Source organism: Aedes albopictus, chromosome 3, assembly GCF_035046485.1.
Source record: "Aedes albopictus strain Foshan chromosome 3, AalbF5, whole genome shotgun sequence".
Lineage (NCBI taxonomy): Eukaryota > Metazoa > Arthropoda > Insecta > Diptera > Culicidae > Aedes > Aedes albopictus.
The window spans coordinates 25571388-25590563 of NC_085138.1; the positions used below are offsets into that span (position 1 = coordinate 25571388).

Here is a 19176-nt window from a genome sequence, read left to right on the forward strand (position 1 = left end):
CTATCTCGATGTAAAAATGACCAGTTACCGCGTCGTTTCGCCGAAGAAAGCAAGAAAGAGTGACGGATGAAGAGATGCGTTCAGATGTTGTGTTGAGTGTATCGGTCGTCTGCATCCCTGCAATGTTGGATGGATTTTGGGAGCGTAGGGTTATTCCTATATTCAATCGTTTCATCATTTTTTTCCTGAGAAGAGGGTAGATGTGTGATAGTAGATTTATATTCATATGCCTTCGATAACCAACGACTAACATCAGACAATCAAGTAGGCCTGGCTCATCATAGACGCCCAAGTCGACGTTCACTTCCCCAGTAACGTCATAGCCGATAGCAGCGTCTTCCGAGGAGCTCCCGTTTGCTCGCGATTGATTGAGTCATGGAATCGGTGGTTTCTCCAGCAACTCCCCCAACCTGACAATCTGAACTGCACAGAAAGATCCTGTTTTGCATCGTGCAAATGTCGGATCGAATGCTTACAGCGTGTTGTTTGCCGTGGGGGAAAACCTCCGGCAATGTCCGCTGCCGAAAAGCAAGGTTAGAAAGATCCTGTTGTTTTGCATCGTGCAAATGTCGGATCGAATGCTTACATCGTGTTGTTTGCCGTGGGGGAAAACCTCCGGCAATGTCCGCTGCCGAAAAGCAAGGTTTGAAAGATCCTGTTGTTTTGCATCGTGCAAATGTCGGATCGAATGCTTACAGCGTGTTGTTTGCCGTGGGGGAAAACCTCCGGCAATGTCCGCTGCCGAAAAGCAAGGTTAGAAAGATTCTGTTGTTTTGCATCGGGCAAATGTCGGATCGGAAGCTTATAGCATGTTGTTTGCCGTGGAGGGAGAATCCCGACAATGTCCGCTGACGAAAAGCTAGGTTAGAAAGATCCCGTTGTTTTGCATCGTGCAAATGTCGGATCGGAAGCTTACAGCATGTTGTTTGTCGTGGAGGAAGAATCCCGGCAATGTCCGCTGACGGAAAGCTAGGGTAGAAAGATCCCGTTGTTTTGCTTCGCGCAAATGTCGGATCGGAAGCTTACAGCATGTTGCTTGCCGTGGAGGGACAGGCCCGGCAATGTCCGCTGACGAAAAGCTTGGTTAGCAAGATCGAGTTGTTTTCTTTCGTGCAAATGTCGGATCTGAAGATTACATCGTGTTGTTTTTCGTGGTCGATAAATCTTAGCAATGTACGCAAAATAAAAATATATTAGAAAAATCCCGTAGTTTTGATTCGTGCCAATGTGGGATCGAATGGTTATCAAAAGGTGCCGTCAATGTCGCCTAGCCAAATCAAGGATTATGTTGATGCAGTTTGTTTTCTGTGGCTAGTGTTTCAATGAATGACAATGCTTCATTCTCTTTATCTATAGATAGATCTATAGATTATATAATGTATTTTATCAGATATCTCGAATTTAAACGACGGAGCAATGGGATAAATTCGGGTATAAGATTGAATAAAGACTCAAAGAGCAAGATTTTTTTTTCAGAACCACCCAGTACCAAAGCGGTAATTTTCTTAAATATTACAAGTATACAGCCTTGCATTACAAACAAAACTTCAACAAAATCACATATGATTTTTAAGCATTGCCCTCAAAACTATTTTGAGAGCAAGGACGGCTGTATCGAGCGACCCCGAACGAGAGGAAAAGAGAGAGAGAGAGAGAGAGAGAGAGAGAGAGAGAGAGATAATGATGACGTCACTGTGCAAGCTACCATTGCTCGTCAGAAAACATCATTCCTACAATTCTAGATTGAGTTTAAATAAGGGCGAAAGTAACATGAGAGAGTTCTCTTCATCGACTTTCTCTTCTTCAAATTAAAGTGACAAGATGCAAATATGGTTGAACTTTTTGGTCATAAATCGCTAGGTTGCGATGCAATCTAGTGTCTAAGTGTAAAAAAGTTCGATTTAATTTGCATCTTGTCACTTTAATTTGCAGAAGAGAGAGTCGATGAAGAGAACTCTCTCATGTTACTTTCGCCCTTATTTAAACTCAATCTAGAATTAAGTACTAAAATGTTCGATCTTTTTTGGAAAACAAAGTAACAGCAGCATAGTCAGAATGGTACCTCACAATGAAAACTGTATTCGGCAGCCATGGCAGCAGCTGCAACGTATGTGACGATGTAATATAACAGTTAATTATGTTGAATGGTTGTAAGTAAATACTCCAAATTGAGATACGTAAATTCAATTTTATGTTAAAAATGTGTAAAACTTCTTCAGAGTAGAAGAAGGATGTGAGATATAAGATGTACTGAATAAAGCTGTGATAAAGAGAATGATTACAGCAGGCGATATAGCGCATTTGAATGTGATGCGAACTGTCAAGCAAACAATGTTAGCATCCCCACTTGCGCAGCAACAACTCCAGGCGTCACCCAACCGCGTTCACTCTTGCGACTTGCGAACCAACGTCAGCCTGGGTAAGTTGTGTGTGCTGCACGTAGGGGTGATTACTTCCCAGAAAAATCCCAAACTCCACAATTCTGTTCTTCTGTTTGTAGAAATTTCTGCACCCTGATGGGTAAAATCAGTAAAATAATCATAATAATTTTTGTGATTTCAATAATGATTTCAAAGATTTCCAACCTTTTCCTTGGTTTTCCAGGCTGCATTTCCTAGGTACTAAATAGTTTTAGTGTGACTTTGTTTTACCGTGCTACCTCTCATTTTTTCCCATCATCGATCGATCGACGATCTGTCAAACACATCGTCGTCGAAAAGGTGGTGCATCGTTTCTAGATTGGTGGTTTGAAAAGTTTGAATTTAACGTGAAATTAAAGTTTATTACGTGCAAAAACACTGTAAAAGTGTACATTGATACTGAAAATATCTTAAAATTATAAAGTGGTGCAGTGAGGTGTGAAAAAATTGGTTTTAAACAGCAATTTGCAGCTGCACCTGTGGGGTGCAGAAGCTGAAATCAAAGATGGACGACAAACGCGATGGTAAGCACCGGCCGTGAGATCCTCCAGTGATGTTTATCTTGTATCGATTGATGCTAACGGGCTTTGTTTACCTTTCACGATGCGAATAATTTCGCGTTGTTTCCGCTTTTGTAGGTAAAAAGAAAGATAAAAAATCGAGGAAATCGCGTAGCGTAAGCCGTGATAACCGTCGGTCGCCGTCACGCAGCCCAAGTTACAGCCGGAGGCGGAGGGACCGTAGTCGCAGCAGGGATCGTATGCGGAGGCGTTCGCCAAGTCCACCACCGATGCGAAGGCGAGGCCGTGGCCGGCGCAGTCCCAGTCGTAGTCCTCCTCCTCCACCACCGATGCAGGTGGCGCCGCCGCCACCGATGATCGGGAACCCGGCTGCTGTGGCCGCTTCTGCTTACATGGGAGCGGCCCCACCGATGTACGATGCCTATGGGGGCTATGTCGTTCCGCCGCCGCCTCCGCCGGCCTACATGGGAGACATGGGCGCCGGTTACGGTGGGTACGATTACGGTGCTCCGCAGGGTGGGCCTCCGCCACCGGTAGATGCCTACGGCGGTATGATGACGGCCCCAGGGTCAATGATGATAGGACAGCCGGGGCCACCGGGGGCGGAGTACGGAGCGACCGGGTGGGCCGTGCAGGAAACCGAAGAGGAAAAGCGAAAGAGAGAAGGTAGGTGGTTGATGGGTTTTAGGGCTTAGAGATTAGTGCTTTTCAGTTCAATTGATGATAATATTGCTAGATGCTAGATTCGGAAACATGCAGTTGATTGAATTTCAAGATTTTTAACATAAACCTTTTCTCTTCCCCAGCCGCGATCGCACTGGAGGTTCGCAACCAGCGTGCCTCGCTGAAGAAACAACGGGACGACTACCGGCGCCGTGCCAGTGCCCTGAAACGGGAACTGAAAACCCTGAAAGAGCAACGATCGGATCTCTGTTCCGGGCGTGATCCTCCCTCCCCAACGACCAACAGTTTTGTCAAGGAAAACGATAAACTGCAGGTGAGTGCCGGTTGACCGGAGGAATCGCACCTAGACCGTTAAGGGTCTCTCCAAACCCCCCTGAAAAGACGATTCAGAACCGTGTTCAACCAACAAGTTTATTTTCAAAGTCGAAACACACTTTTACACCTTCCCACCCCCTTTCTGTGAGATCCGGATCGCTCTTCGACTTCTTCGACTTCCGGCGGGGAAGAGGAGCATTCGCTTCACGATTCTCAGTTTATTTTGTTTCTTTCGTAGTTCACTTTTGAGTGTGTATCTGTGTATTCTCTCTTTCAAACGCAACACTTTTCCCCGCAGCATTTGATTGTGTGCGCGTGACTTCCTTCTTCACATTGATTCCGCGAGAATCGATTCGTAGAGAGGTGTGGCCGGAAGTGGCTGAGATAACCTGATCCGGAACGCGCACTACGCGGAAATTCCTTGAAGATCCTCGCGTCGTTGGTCATTCCTTCCCGTTTTTGTTGGTAAATGATTTTGGAGCAATCTGAAGCTTTTTTCGGAGGAATGGGAAGGGATGTCCTGGCACGATCGATCCTTGGAGACCCATTTGGAGCACAGAGAGAGAGCGATAGTTGGCGCCGTTAGTAGTTTTTATGTATTGTATCGTAGAATTGTACGCTTTGTAAGGGTGCGATGTAAGAAAAGGGCCTAGTACGAGTTCAACTTACATCCGCTCGGTTAGGGATGCTTTGTAAACTAGTTTGTAAGCCTGCCCGAAGGAGCCCCTGGAGATGCCCGGACCAGATGATTGACCAAGAGAAGACTATGCACTCAACGCCCCCCGAAGGATATTTTCTTTTCTAGCTCTGAACCAGAATCAAATAGCCGATCCTAGGCCTCGATAAGTTGCTAATCTCACCAATTCCAATAAGAATGATGCAGCAAGGTTATCCAAATACGATATCATACCACGCGAAACGCCCCCAAGGACACCTCTAACTCGACTAATCGTACCTTATTTCTCTTTTATTTCCTCTTCCCTTGAATCCCGCGATTCCCCCTTCAATTTCGAAACCACCCCCGCCCGCCCGTCATTTTACAGTCCCAGATCCAGAGCAAGATCAGCACGATCGAGAACGTGATCGACATGTTGGACGGAATCATTGGGAAGGACAAGAGCCCGACGCCTCCGCCGCCACCCATGTCCGAAGGAGGAGGAGACGGATCAGGAGCAGCAAGAGGAGATTCCGTCAAAAAGGGCTCCAGGAGCCCGAGCAAGGAACGATCGAGCAAGCCGGCACGGTCGGAGTCCGGATCGCCCGAACGGCTCAAGAAGGAAGTGCTGCAGACGATGAAGCGCAAGGACAAGAAGGACGAGAAGTGAGTAGATGTTGTTTTTTTTTTGTTATATGTCTTAGCGAATCGTTTTAGCACGGTGGAAGCATTGTAATCTAGAAAAATCGGTGCTATGGAAGCTAGTACTGTAAATATCTACCTAAATGACTAAGGTGGAACTGAATAAATTGTCTTTGAAATCGAAAGGAATGGTATGTTGTAGATGTACATTCTACACAATTTATTAACGCTTGGATTAACGCTTGGATCTGAACGTGAATAATATCTGGGAAGCAAAGCCTAGCGTCAATATCCAAATTAGGAAACGGCGGCTGCAAATGTTCCGATTGACACTAAGAATAGATAACTAGAAGACTGGATGATTAGACGACTAGACGACGTCCCGACCAGAAAACTAGCCGACTATAAGAATAAAGAACTATGAGACTGAAAGACTAGAAAGATTAGACGATTAGAAAACCAGAAGACTGGAAGACAAAAAGACTAGATGACTAGAAACACAGAAAAAATATTGAAATGCTAAGAAGGCTCGAATGACTGGGGGACTAGACAATTAGACGACGTTAAAACTAGAAGAATCGATAAATGTTGGACGACTACAAGACTAGACAATCAAAAGACTGGAAGACTAGAAGATAAAACGTCCAGACTTAAGGGTTTTGGTCCAGACGATTAGAATACCAAATAATAGGAATCTAGACGACTAGAAAACTAGAATACTGGAAGACAAGAAGATTAGAAAACTAATGTACTGGGCGACTACAAGATCAGAAATACTAAGTAAGTAAAAACTAGATGACTAGAATAAGAGAACACTAGAAGACTGAAAGACTAGGCTAGACGACCACAAGACTAGAAAACAACAAGACTGGAAGACTAGAAGATTGCCGTGTGAAGCTTTGTAGACCCATGTTAATAGGGATTCCCATAGAACATGGGACAACTATGTTGCACACGGCAGAAGACTAGACGATAAGAAGATTAAAATACAAGTCGATTTAAACTAGTTATAAAACTCGCCGTATCAATACAAAGGCACCTCTGTGGTGGCACTGAAGTTATGTCAATCGCAATGCGAATGTGAAAAAATACTGAAAAACTACCTTCGGAACCGAGTGCTAAACTACAAGACAAGTCTAGTTCAGCAGTTAATTTGTCACGACAACGCCAGAAGTGCTCCAGGACTTCAGATAAGGCAAGAACATTCCGACTACAATATCGAATTAGCAATATTTCGTATCGTCAAGCGCAATCAACGAGTTCAACTACGACTCGGAAGCAGGAATAACGTTTGAAGTCTGGTTTGTCAATTACGAAGATCTGTTATTCGAAGAAGACGCTCGAGCTCTGGATGGACCGACCAAGGTTCGTTTGCTGCTTCGGAATCTTAGCGCCGTAGGGCATAAGAAGTATGTAAGCTACATCCTGCCGAAGAAGCCAAAGAAAGCGACTTTCGATGAAACCATCAAGACTTTGTAGTCCATTTTCGGTTGTCAAACATCGCTTTTCAATCAACGTTACTAGTCAGTGTCTGCAGCTCAAGAAGAATCCGACCGACGACTACTTCACCTACGCTGGAGTTGTGAATGAAAAATGTGAAGAATTCGAGTTCTCGGAGATCAACGCGGACCAGTTCAAGTGTTTGATGTTCGTTTCCGGCCTGAATTCAAGCAAGGCCCCGGATGTTAAGACAACCCTTCTATCACAGATCGAGAGTTCCAATCCCACTACGTAGATGACTTTACGCTCGCTAGCAGAGGAATGCCAAGGACTCTTGAATCTGAACCGAGATAGGTCTTTTATCGAGAAGACCGGAGGAATATCATTGTGCAGTGAAGAGTTCATCAAAACAGCCGCACAAAAGCAAATCGCAATCCGAAATTCTCAATACACCATGTTGGAGATGCGGCGACATGCATTACCTTTGGAGACAGCGCAGCAGACATCACCGTGATTTGTAAGTTCAGCATTCATCAACGTTGTCACGAAATGGGTCTCATTGCTGAATTCGAATGTACCGTTACTTTGAGCGACGTCGTGAAGCAAGGAAGGTGTTACGTCTGTTACGTCACAAACGTAAACAATTTCAACTTGTTCTGTACCGAGTGAATCGAGCTTTTTTGGATTGTGGGACATTTTGTTCAACACAACCTGCAATCAAGTACATTCAAAACCACATCCAAAATCGAAAGAACTTGTCCACCGTCTACGATCCAAGGTCAACAACGTGTTCAGTTAAGACCTTAGATTGTGCACGTCGTCTTCCACGTGTTCGTACCTCATGCTTTCACGGTTCGAGTGATGATAAAGACCGCCAGCTAAGAGTCGTGTGCTTAGCTGGTAGTGCAGCCTGGGCACTGTTGTCCTTCTGACTTCAGCTAGATTGAGGAGGTACGATCCGAGTGTCTGTTCACCAAGGAGATGCGGCTCAAACAGCGTCTGTTCTGGCATTCAGCGGCTGCGTAAGAAACGCTGCACCACGCCCAGCTAGATCCAAGGTGGTAGCCCCATCAGCGTGGTCGTCCTAGTGTTGGTTGGGACGTTAAACAGAACTGGCACGATGTCCATCCGACGAGACAGGACTGTTGGCGTAGGCCCAATAAGCCACCCGTAAAAATCCCCATTGCGAATAACGTAGGAGAAAATACGACTCGATACAATCGGCAAGGACCCACGCGACGAAATAAGGACTACGATTGGAAACTTGGAACATGGAATAATTGCAAGTCACTAGGTTTCGCAGGATGTGACAGGATAATCTACGACGAACTACATCCCCGCAACTTCGACATCGTGGTGTTGCAGGAACTTTGTTGGACTGGACAGAAAGTGTGGAAAAGCGGGCATCGAGCGGCTACCTTCTACCAAAGCTGTGGCACCACCAATGAACTGGGAACAGGATTTATAGTGTTGGGCAAGATGCGACAACGTGTGATCGGGTGGCAGCCGATCAACGCAAGGATGTGCATGTTGAGAGTTAAGGGCCGTTTCTTCAACTACAGCATCATCAACGTCCAATGCCCACACGAAGGGAGACCTGATGACGAGAAAGAAGCGTTCTACGCGCAGTTAGAGCAAACATACGATGGTTACTCGCCGCGTGACGTGAAATACGTTGTCGGCGACATGAACGCGCAGGTAGGAATGGAGGAAATGAACAGATCGGTAATCGGGTGAAACAGCCTGCACGCCGTATCGAATGATAATGGCCAGCGATGCGTAAACTTTGCAGCCTTTTGTAGTCCGAAGCACCTTCTTCCCCCGCAAAGATATCTACAAAGCCACCTGGAAATCACCCGATCATCAAACAGAAAACCAAATCGACCACGTTCTAATCGACGGTAAATTCTTCTCGGATATAACCAATGTCCGCACATACCGCAGTGCGAATATAGATTCGGATCTCTACTTAGTCGCTGTATGCATGCGCTCAAAACTTTCGACAGTTATCACCACGCGTCGAAGTCGAACGCCGCGGCTGAACATCGAGCAACTTCGTAACGTAGAAGTGACTCAAGACTACGCGCAGCAGTTAGCAGTGGCCCTACCAACGGAAGAGCAGCTTGGCGCAGCTTGGCGCAGCTACACTTGAAGATGGCTGGAGGGACATCCGATCCGCCATAGGTAGCACCTCGGCTACAGCACTAGGCTTCGCGACTCCGAATCACAAAAACGACTGGTACGACGGCGAATATGAACAGTTGAAAAATGCAGCTGGGCGAGAATACTGCAACACCGTACGAAAGCGAATGAGACACGTTATAGACAGGCACGGAACAGGCAGAACAGGAGAAAGAAGCGCCGGCAGGAAGAACGAGATCGCGAAGCGATGGAAGAGCTGTACCGCGCTAAGGACACACGGAAGTTCTACAAGAAGCTGAACCGCTCGCGTAGAGGCTTTGTGCCACTAGCCGATATGTGCCGAGACAATCACGGGAACATTCTCACGAGCAAGCGTGAGGTGGTCGAGAGGTGGCGGCAGCATTACGATGAGCACCTCAATGGCGACGTTGCAAGTACCGAAGGTGGCGTGGTAACAGATTTTGGAGTATGTGCACAGGATGAAAGACTTCCGGCCCCTGACCTCCAAGAGATTGAGGAGGAGGTTGGCCGGTTGAAAAACAACAAAGCCGCTGGAGCAGATAACTACTAAACGAACTTCTAAAATACGGTGGAGAAGCACTGGTGAGAGCACTGCACTGGGTCATTACCTAGATTTGGCAGGAGGAAGTATTACCGGAGGAATGGGTGTCCCATCTACAAAAAGGGCAACAAGTTGGATTGCGGGAACTATCGCGCGATCACACTACTGAGCACTGCCTACAAGGTACTCTCTCAAATTGTATGTCGCCGTCTATCACGGATTGCAAGAGAGTTCGTGGGACAATATCAGGTTGGATTTATGGGTGAACGCGCTACAACGGACCAGATATTCGCCATCCGTCAGGTGTTGCAGAAGTGCCGCGAATACAACGTGCCCACACATCACTTGTTCATCGATTTCAATTCGACATATGATACAATCAATCGAGAACAGCTATGGCAGATTATGCACGAATACGGATTCCCGAACAAACTGACACGGTTGATCAAGGCGACGATGGATCGAGTGATGTGCGTAGTTCGAGTATCAGGGACACTCTCGAGTCCCTTCGAATCTCGCAGAGGGTTACGGCAAGGTGATGGTCTTTCGTTCTTGCTGTTCAACATTGCTTTGGAGGGTGTAATAAGAAAAGCGGGGATAAACACGAGTGGGACGATTTTCACGAAGTCCGTTCAGCTGCTTGGTTTCGCCGATGATATTGATATTATTGCTCGTAAACTTGAGACGATGGCGGAAACGTACATCCGACTGAAGAGTGAAGCCAGGCGAATCGGATTAGTCATTAATGTGTCGAAGACAAAGTACATGATGGCAAAGGGCTCCAGGGAGGAATCACCGCGCCCGCCACCCAGAATTTATATCGACGGTGATGAAATCGAGGCGGTTGAAGAATTCGTGTACTTGGGCTCACTGGTGAACGCCGATAACGACACCAGCAGAGAAATTCAGAGGCGCATGGTGGCAGGAAATCGTTCTTATTTTGGACTCCGCAGAACTCTACGATCGAATAAAGTTCGCCGTAGCACGAAGTTAACCATCTACAAAACGCTGATTAGACTGGTCGTCCTCTATGGGCACGAAACATGGACCCTACGTGCAGAAGACCAACGCGCCCTTGGAGTTTTCGAACGGAAGGTGTTGCGTACCATCTACGGCGAAGTGCAGATGGAAGATGGGACTTGGATAAGGCGAATGAACCACGAACTGCATCACCTGTTGAGAGAACCAACCATCGTCCACACCGCGAAAATCGGTAGGCTACGGTGGGCGGGTCACGTCATCAGGATTTCGGGTAGCAACCCGATTTAAATGGTTTTCGAGAGTGGAAGACGATTTGCGAATCCTTCGCAGAGTGCGGAACTGGAGATGCAAACCCATGAACCGATTCGAATGGAGAAGACTCCTACGTAAAGCAGAGGACACTCAGGCCTTTTTTTCTTCTGTTGGGGACAGAGGTGTTCGACTCTACAGTGTCTGAGACTTAGGCCTTACCTTACCAGTAAGGTAAGGTATGTTTCTGGCACTATTACCTTCTGAAAGCTCCTGCAAGCATTCTCAAAAGCATTATGGAACGTCCCCAAGAACTTCTGGAAGCACATTAAAGGGATCCTCGAAGTATACTCAAAAAGCTTCCTGGAAACGTCGCCAAGGACTTGTGGAAACATGGTACTAAAGTGTTCATGGAAGCATTACGTAGAGCTTTTGAAAGCATCCCAAGAGGCTCGTGGGAAGCAACTGTAAAGTCTGGAAACATCTCCAAGGGATCCTAGAAGCATTCCAGAGGGCTTCTGGCGGCATACCAAAAGGCTCCTGGAAGCAACTTCAAGTGCTTTTGGAAACAAACACATAGGCGAATGTACTCCAGAAAGCTACAGAAAGCGTTCCACAAGGCTTCCAAAGAAACTCCATGTGATTCTAGATGCCATTCAAAGAGCTTCTTCTTCTAAGCATCCCAACGGACTCTTGGAAACAACTCTAAGGCTCCTGTACTGCCCTGAATCGCATATCTGTCCCATTTGCATAGGAAATCCAGCAAAGATGGGACTGATATGCGATTCACGGCAGTGTAAACATCTGCATGAATTTCTGGAAGAAAGAATCTAAAAAAAAACTATGTTACAAGCAATACGGAATGCCTCTGGGACAGGTATCCCAACGGGCTCCTGAGAACACCTTCCAGTATTTCTGGAAACAGAATTCTTGGCTTCTGGAGGCATTCCAAAATGCTTCTGGAAGCAACCAGAAGAGCTTCTGAAAACATCTTCAAGGGGATCTGGAAGTATCCTAAAGGTTTCTACATATCCCAACCTGAGACGAGACTCGCGAAGAGGAAAAAAAGCAACGTCAAGTGCAGCCCAACTGAGCTGTCAGTTGTAGCCCGTTTGATTACGTTACCTAAAACGAGGAAAGTATTGCTATCCGAGATAAAATCTGAAGCCAAAATTCACTCCGAGCAGCATTTTCTTCTCCTGTACTGTCAAAAATAAATTGAAAACAAAATATTCCAATGATTACTTTGCTTGGCGATTGTTGGCGATGCAAAATTTCAACTCAACATGATTTTGTGCGTGAATGGGATTCAGTCACACTGCATGTGAGCTGATGCGGTCACGTACGTGTTTGAACCACCAGCCCAAAACATAATGTCAACACAGATAGGAAGAAGAAAAAAATAACAAAGTGGAGAAAAAGAAGACCGTCTTCGCGAGTCTCGTCTCAGATCCCAACGGCATCCTGAAAACAAATCTAAGTGCTTCTGAATCCTGGAAGCATTCTAGAGAACATCTGGAAACTTTCCAGGGCTTCTGGAAGTAATTCCAAGTGCTCCTGGATAAAACTTCAAGGCATCCAGCAAACATCGACAAGGATTTCTGAAATAACCACAAAATCAATCTAATGAAAATTTTTGAGAGCATCCCAAAATGTTTTTAGCAGTACCAATATCTAACCGCTTCTCAGAGCATCCTAAAAGCCTTTTGGAAATGACCCCATAGACTTCTGGAGACATGTCAAAGGCGATCTGGAAGCATACCCAAAGCCCAAAGGCTTCGTGAGCATTCCTAAAGACTTCTGAAAGCATCTTCAAAATCTTGTGTGAGCATTTCCAAGTCCCGGGTTTTGCAAGCATCATCTGGAAACATTCTAGAAAAGCTCGGGAAGTATCCCCAAGGACTCTTAGAAACATCCCTGAGAGATTTTTAAATATCCTAGTGTAATTCTGGCACAACGCACGGGCTTCTAAAGATGTTCAAAAAGGTTAGACTCACAGTGCGGAATCATTCATAATCAGAATGTTGAGACAATCGCTTGCCCTAGGCATATCATTTATACTTCTGTGTCAGCGCGAATTCAATGGTGCGTTAGCGAATGGTAACGTGGTTCTGGCACACGTCTCTTTGTGTATTACCGCGTGAGTAGATAAATAGATGAATTCGCTCGTTGCCGATCTGTCAAAAATGACGTAAGGCCGTTTCTGGTTCTAGCGATGGCTTTGCACATGAGAATATGAGAAGCCGAAGAAAGTTGATAGGGAAGTGAAACCATCTCGGCAGGTTTCCTATTTTGGGCACTTTTCTGCTATAACTTCCGAGCAGAAGGGAATAACAACAGCATAAGCAGCTGTGTTATTTGGGTAAAATAACTGAATAATAGAATCGATTATTTATAAGTTATTAACATAACATATTATGTTGTAAACTTGTCTGTCATAAGCGGCAAAATAACAAATATCATAACAAAAAATGTTCTTGGAAAACCATTTTAATAACTTGTTTTGTTAGTTTCAATAACAACTTAATAACAGTGAAATTGGAAAATATTTTAATAACAAATTTTCATATTAATTAGTTATTGATAGTAAATTATGATACGTATTATATAAAATTATTCCCTATGTCTCACAAACCCACCAATAACATGATTAACAATACTTTGAATGATCGAAAAATACTATATTCAGTTTGAAATTCATTCTAAGAAAATGTAAAAGAAAAATCTTCAAGAAATTTATCCGAGAGTTCTTCTACGGAATCATTCACAGATTTTCAAAGACTCCACTAGAAATTCTTCCAGAATATGAACAGAATTCCTTCAAGGATTTCTTCAGAATTTCCCGTGATTATTTGTCCCGAATTTAAGATTTCTCTGAAAATTTAATTGAGAATTTCACCAGGAGTTTTTTTTTTCGAGGAATTCTCCTGAAGTTTTCAATAGATTTTGCCAAGGATTTTTAATAATTGCTCAGAAGAATTACATTTGGAATTTCTAGGAATACTGCGCCAGGAGTTCTTTTGAAGACTTCTCCTGGGTATCGAAGGGTTTCTCCAGAACTTTCAAGTGTTTTTCCGAATATTATTTATGGAATTTCCAGAGGATTCATTCAGAAATTTCCTTCCTAACTGAGTACAAAAATGGAACAAAACAAAAGGGCAGTTCATTATGATCTAATTGTTGCTTTGATTTCAAAACTTGATACTGATTGTGCTATTATTGATAAGTTGATCAATAGTATACCGCATTTAGTTCACTACTGGACTGCGAACTGCGACTTCATAAGTGCGAAAACGTAAATAAAAGTGCGCGATTGCATCAAATCAGGTTGATGTCTTCGGCGCACTATTTCTTCAATCTATGGTGAACAAGTGCTCTGAGGACACCGAGTTGATTTGATGCTATCGCGCACTTTTATTAGCGTTTTCGCACTCGTAAAAACTAGTGCGATAGTCCAGTGGTGAACTAAATGCGCTATACAACAATAACAAAACTTATACTTCAACAAAACATGTTATTGAAATGTAATTGAGTTAATGTATATCAAAAGCTTGATTATAACAAAATGAGAGTGTCCAAAAAAAATTGTTATGGATATTCTCCTCTGCTCGGGCTAAACCAATTCTGAACCAATTGACACAATTTTTGGAACGCGATGAGATACGTATAGTATCTAGCCGTGTACAAAATTTCAAGTCAATTGGTTTGGAATTGACTGAGTTATAGCGAAGAGTTCCCAAAATACCGGCCGCTGCCCAAGTGGTTCGCTACCCTAAAATGATTTGGTTCAGAATCCGCATTGGTATTGCTAAGAAAATGTTCATTGTTCGCTAAGATCTACCTTTTTTCATTATTTTAAATTCCGATTACAATCGAATCACTTCTTTTCCTATAAATCCCCCAGGCCCGGAGTAAAAACCGACCCGAACGAAACGGACAGCAAGCGCAAGCCGCAGTTCAACTACATCTACTACGATCCGGAACTGCACTGGTGCTCGGTATGTGACATCTTCCCCAAAACGGCCAAGGAATACCTCAACCATCTGCACTCGGAGCAGCACCGGTCCCGGCTGACCGGCGAAGTGTCGAAGGATTTCCCCTGGCGGGAAAAACAGACCCCGGAGGATATGGCCAAAACCGATCCGGATCTGCCGAGCAAGCGGACTCCCATCCGTGGGCTGCAGTTCTTCGTACCGGCCACGGCTTGGTATTGCAAGATTTGCGACTACTGGATGGGCGATCTCCCGAGTGCTTCGGCCCATTTGAAATCGCAGAAGCATGGAGATAACTATACGGTAAGTACTACTCTTGTCCCAAACATCCTCCCTTCTGACTATTGTTCTTCCCCCTTCCAGGACTACCTCGACTCCCATACCAACTTCGAGATCGACTGGATGTCCGATCGGCAGAAAGCGTACGAGAAGATGCGGGACACCGATCGCCAACAGCAGCAAGCGAGCACCACGACGACCGACGATGCCACCCCGGCAGCTGTTCTACCAGTCGTCGGAGGAGGTGACGTAGATTTCCTAACCGGATCTTCTTTGCAGAAGTCGTCCACCGAATCCAGCGAAGGTAAGAAGCGCAAGAAGAGCAAAGAAGAGAAGAAGGAAAAGAAGAAGAAGAAGCGCTCCAAGAAGAAGAAGAAACGGGCGGTTTCCTCGAGCAGTTCCAGTTCCAGCTCCAGTTCGGATTCGGACTCGGACCAGAAGAGCACCAAGGGCGACGGATTCGATCCGGCCACGTCGATTCGAGTGGCGATGCGAAACCTTCTGAAAGCTCAGGAAGCAGCGAAGGATGCCCAACAGACCCACCAGCCGGAGGAATCCACAGCCGGCAAATGGACCGTGGTTCAAACGGCATCGGTTCCGAAGGAACTGGCCGCTCCACCCCCGCCGTTTATGACGGACGGAGCCGAAAGTAGGGAGAAGAAGCGGGACGAGCTGATGATTTCCCAGTGGGTAACTCCGGATCCGATCATCTCCGAGTCGGAGAAGAAACTTCTGGAGCAGTTGAAAGGTAAGTTGAAGAAACGGGACGATGGACCGTCGGGTTCGGGTCGCCATCATGATGATCGTTCTGAGGACAGTCACAGTCGCCGCAGCAAATCCAAGACGCCACCGTGGCGCCGAGGTAGTCCAGGACGTCGTGGAAACAGCAGGAGTCCAGTAAGACGTTCCAGCCGAAGCCCCATTAGGCGAGGAGGTTTCCGACGAAGTCCCATCGATCGAAGGCGTGATCGGGACTTTGATCGCGGACGGTTCGACCGGAGAAGGCGCAGTAGATCTCGAGGACGGCGAAGTCCCAGCTATGGACGGGGTAGATTCCGCATGAGGAGGTCCTATTCTCGGTCCAGATCTCGATCCCGGTCGCGTGGTCGCCGGGTGATCGAGAAACCGATCGTCAACTTCCCTCCGGAACCGAAACCCAAGCCGGAAAAGAAGATCAAGGAGAAGAAGGACGAGGACAAGAAGGAGAAGAAACCGGTCACGTTAGCCATCGGCCAGAAAAAGTTGCCATTCATCGGCAGGATGCCAGTATTCAAAAAACAACAGCAGGAGGCTAAGAAAGAAGAGGCAGCACCGGCGGAGAAAGCCACCGGAAAAGCTTCCGTCAGCGTAGAAAACGGAACCAAGCACATACCAGAAGAATTTGTCGATATGATGCCGGATCCGTACCAATACGTGGCCTTGATGGGGGCACCTCCGCCTCCACCAGCCCATCCGAGCAAACCGGATAGCATTCTTCCGCCCGGAATCGATGAGGCGGAAGCAGATCTCGTACCGAAACCAATCAGCGACGCCCCCATTCCTCGCAAGGGACCACTCCCCAAAGATTTCCAGGAGGCCCTCGATATCCTCTTCGACGGTGACAAACCCAAGCCGGCGGAGCTCATCGCCAGCGAGACCAAACCTCCGGAACTGATGCCCCCGATTCCGGTCGTCCCGATCATGGACACCGACCAGCCGCAGATGATCGTGCCGGAAGCGATCGAGATCTACAACCAGCAGATTGCCGCCCAGTACAGTTCCGCGGTTGTATCCGCCCCGGCCATCGCCTACGATGACGAATCGCAGAACCAACCGCTGGAAATGGGGTCCAACGCGGATCATTCGTCGGATTCACTTCCTCCGGTCCGTGCCGAGGGATCGCCTCCATTACCACCATCGAGCGAAAACGACGATGGCAGTGGCGGATCGGAACCGATTCCACAGGCGCCTCCACCGCCGGAAATCGAAAACGAGGAAACGCGGCGGAAGCGGGCCGAGTTGGAGGAGCTGGCCATGTTGGGCATCGATGCCGACGATATGGCGGCGCAGATTTTCTAACTTTCTAGGTTATGCGGAGAAAATGGTGAGCTCGTTTCATTCTTAGGTTCCTTCCGTTGTTGGTGGGAGGGTTTGCGTGCGCAGTTTTGGACGTTTATATCCATTTTATTACACCAAACACTTATCCTGCTTCGATGTTTTGTAAGTCATCACGTGTCTTTTGTGAGGAGGCATCAGTAAGTAATGTATTCAAAGAATATCCGATTGAGATATCCAAAATACGATCCTTGATTCCAATATACGACTGTTGAAAGTATTGCTGTGTGCGGGCGTATTCAATCATCCGAAAGTCATGTAAATGGTAGGATCAATGGTTGTAAAAAGATGATTACAGTTAAATTGGTGAGCTCGTTCCACATTATTTCTTCTATTTATTGTATTAATCGATTTCATCTCTGTTAGGTGCCTGGGTACCTCTCACAGCAATTTGATGCTTGCCGGGTTATAGCCAGGCTCTTTGGCGACTACTTCATTTGTGAGAAATAGCAGATCTAAGGGGAACCCAACAGAAATTATTACTAAATCCATGAAGAACAAAAATAATGTGATCGAGAGCAGGCAGAGGGAACGACGTTGAACCCGTTCGCGTTAGAAGGACTGGCGAGATTGAGGGGCTGGTGTACCCACCAGCGAGCAGACAGCGCCTGCTGAAGCTTCGCAAGTCGCAGGCTCTGGCCAAGAAGCAGTATAATCTCCTGGTCGAAGAGCGGAGTGCGGCTGATGCGAGCAAGGAGGAGCAATCCACTGAAACGGACAGCTTCCACTTTGCGGGCAACGTGACGATGCAACACAAAATCATGAAGCTCGCCAGAGCCCTATAGCGGAGTGGTCAAACCGTACCGCCCTACGGCTCGAGCTGCATGGCCGAAACCTGCCGAGGAGACGCGGCCCAAAAAACGTTCGGCAGAGGGGGGCGAAAAGCCAAAGAGGAAAAAAAAGGGACGGGTAACCTAGCTGCCAAGCTGGTTGCGAAACGCGCAAAGGGGCAGACAAACCAAGCCCCAAGAGGCCAACCTTAAAAGGGAAGTGGCCAACCGAACCAAGGAAAGGAGAACCTTTGGATTACGGTTGGAAAGAAGAAGGTAGTGAGAAAAGTGAAGTCAGCAAACGTGAACAGTGCGACGCGCTGGTCTTCAAAACCGAGGCAGACACGTACGTCGAGGTGGTAAGGGCCATGCGAGGCGAAAATCGTCGCTCATCGCTGGGCGCGGATATAAAAAGCATCCGGCGCACCAGGACTGGAGAGATGCTAGTGCAGAAGAAGAAGGCGGCCAAGAAAAAGTGCACGTAAGAGTCCTAACGGTGGATGCGGCTCTCCCTTGGACTCTCCAGTGTAAAAACCTGTACAAGATCACCGACGCAGAAGAGCTCGCAGCCGCACTTGAACAGCAGTACGAGGTACAGATGCATTAAGTGTCATCGAACCGCCTGCGAAACGTCCCGGCAGTCACGCAGATTGCCACGATCAAACTACCCGCAGTCAGTCGCCCGCTCAGCATATATGAGCCGCCAGTGGCGTGTTTCAAGTGCTTTGAGCAATGACATAATGCCTGGTTTAGACGGTGCAAGTGACTTGATTCAAGTCAGTTGAAAATGCCCAATTGAATGCGAATTGAACGTGTAAACACCACCATTCATTTCACTTGAGCAACTGACTTGACTTGAACGAAAGTTGAACATGTTGAACTTTTTCATTCAAGTCAAACGAAATCGTCTCACATGCCCCGTCTAAACCCGCGATTCATGTGAGCTGAATTCAAGTCATCTGTCAGTGAAATGAATTCAATTCAGTTTGCTTACGCTCCGCACGAATTGAACAATGTAAACACTTGCTTCAACTGAGATGCATTCAAGAGCATTCAAGTGAACACTCAAGTCATTTGCTCAGTCTAAACACACCATTCTATTGGATTGAACATCTTTGAGAAGTTAGCAAGTGAAATGCTCGTTTCAGTTGAATAATGTAAACCAGGCATAAGTCGTGAACGCGTAAAGGAGCAATCTCTGCAGACAGTGTAGAGTGGAGCTCGCCCGTTCCTACGTTCTCCACGCCGTTCAGGTGCTGATAGAATATAGGTGGATAGGTGGAAGCAGCACCACCTTTCGATCACCTCACGTCCGTCCGTCAAGAGGCCTCCGTCTTTATCTCTGCATATTTCGACTCGCGGCACGAAGCCGTTGCGGGATGCGTTGGGCTTCTGATAGAACTTCCGTGTTTCTTGGGAACGGCACAGCA

The 19176-nt window shown here is 46.5% G+C and overlaps 1 protein-coding gene across 1 annotated transcript; it reads left to right on the forward strand.

Moving 5' to 3' along the window:
- Positions 1 to 2689: 2689 nt before the first annotated feature.
- On the forward strand, positions 2690 to 17196 carry LOC109426121 (zinc finger matrin-type protein CG9776). The gene is made up of 6 exons (XM_029865664.2): positions 2690 to 2944; positions 3059 to 3607; positions 3748 to 3938; positions 4984 to 5261; positions 14516 to 14906; positions 14967 to 17196. The coding sequence occupies exons 1-6, from the start codon at positions 2926 to 2928 to the stop codon at positions 16938 to 16940; spliced, it is 3402 nt and encodes a 1133-aa protein (XP_029721524.2). The 5' UTR covers positions 2690 to 2925; the 3' UTR covers positions 16941 to 17196.
- Positions 17197 to 19176: the final 1980 nt, after the last annotated feature.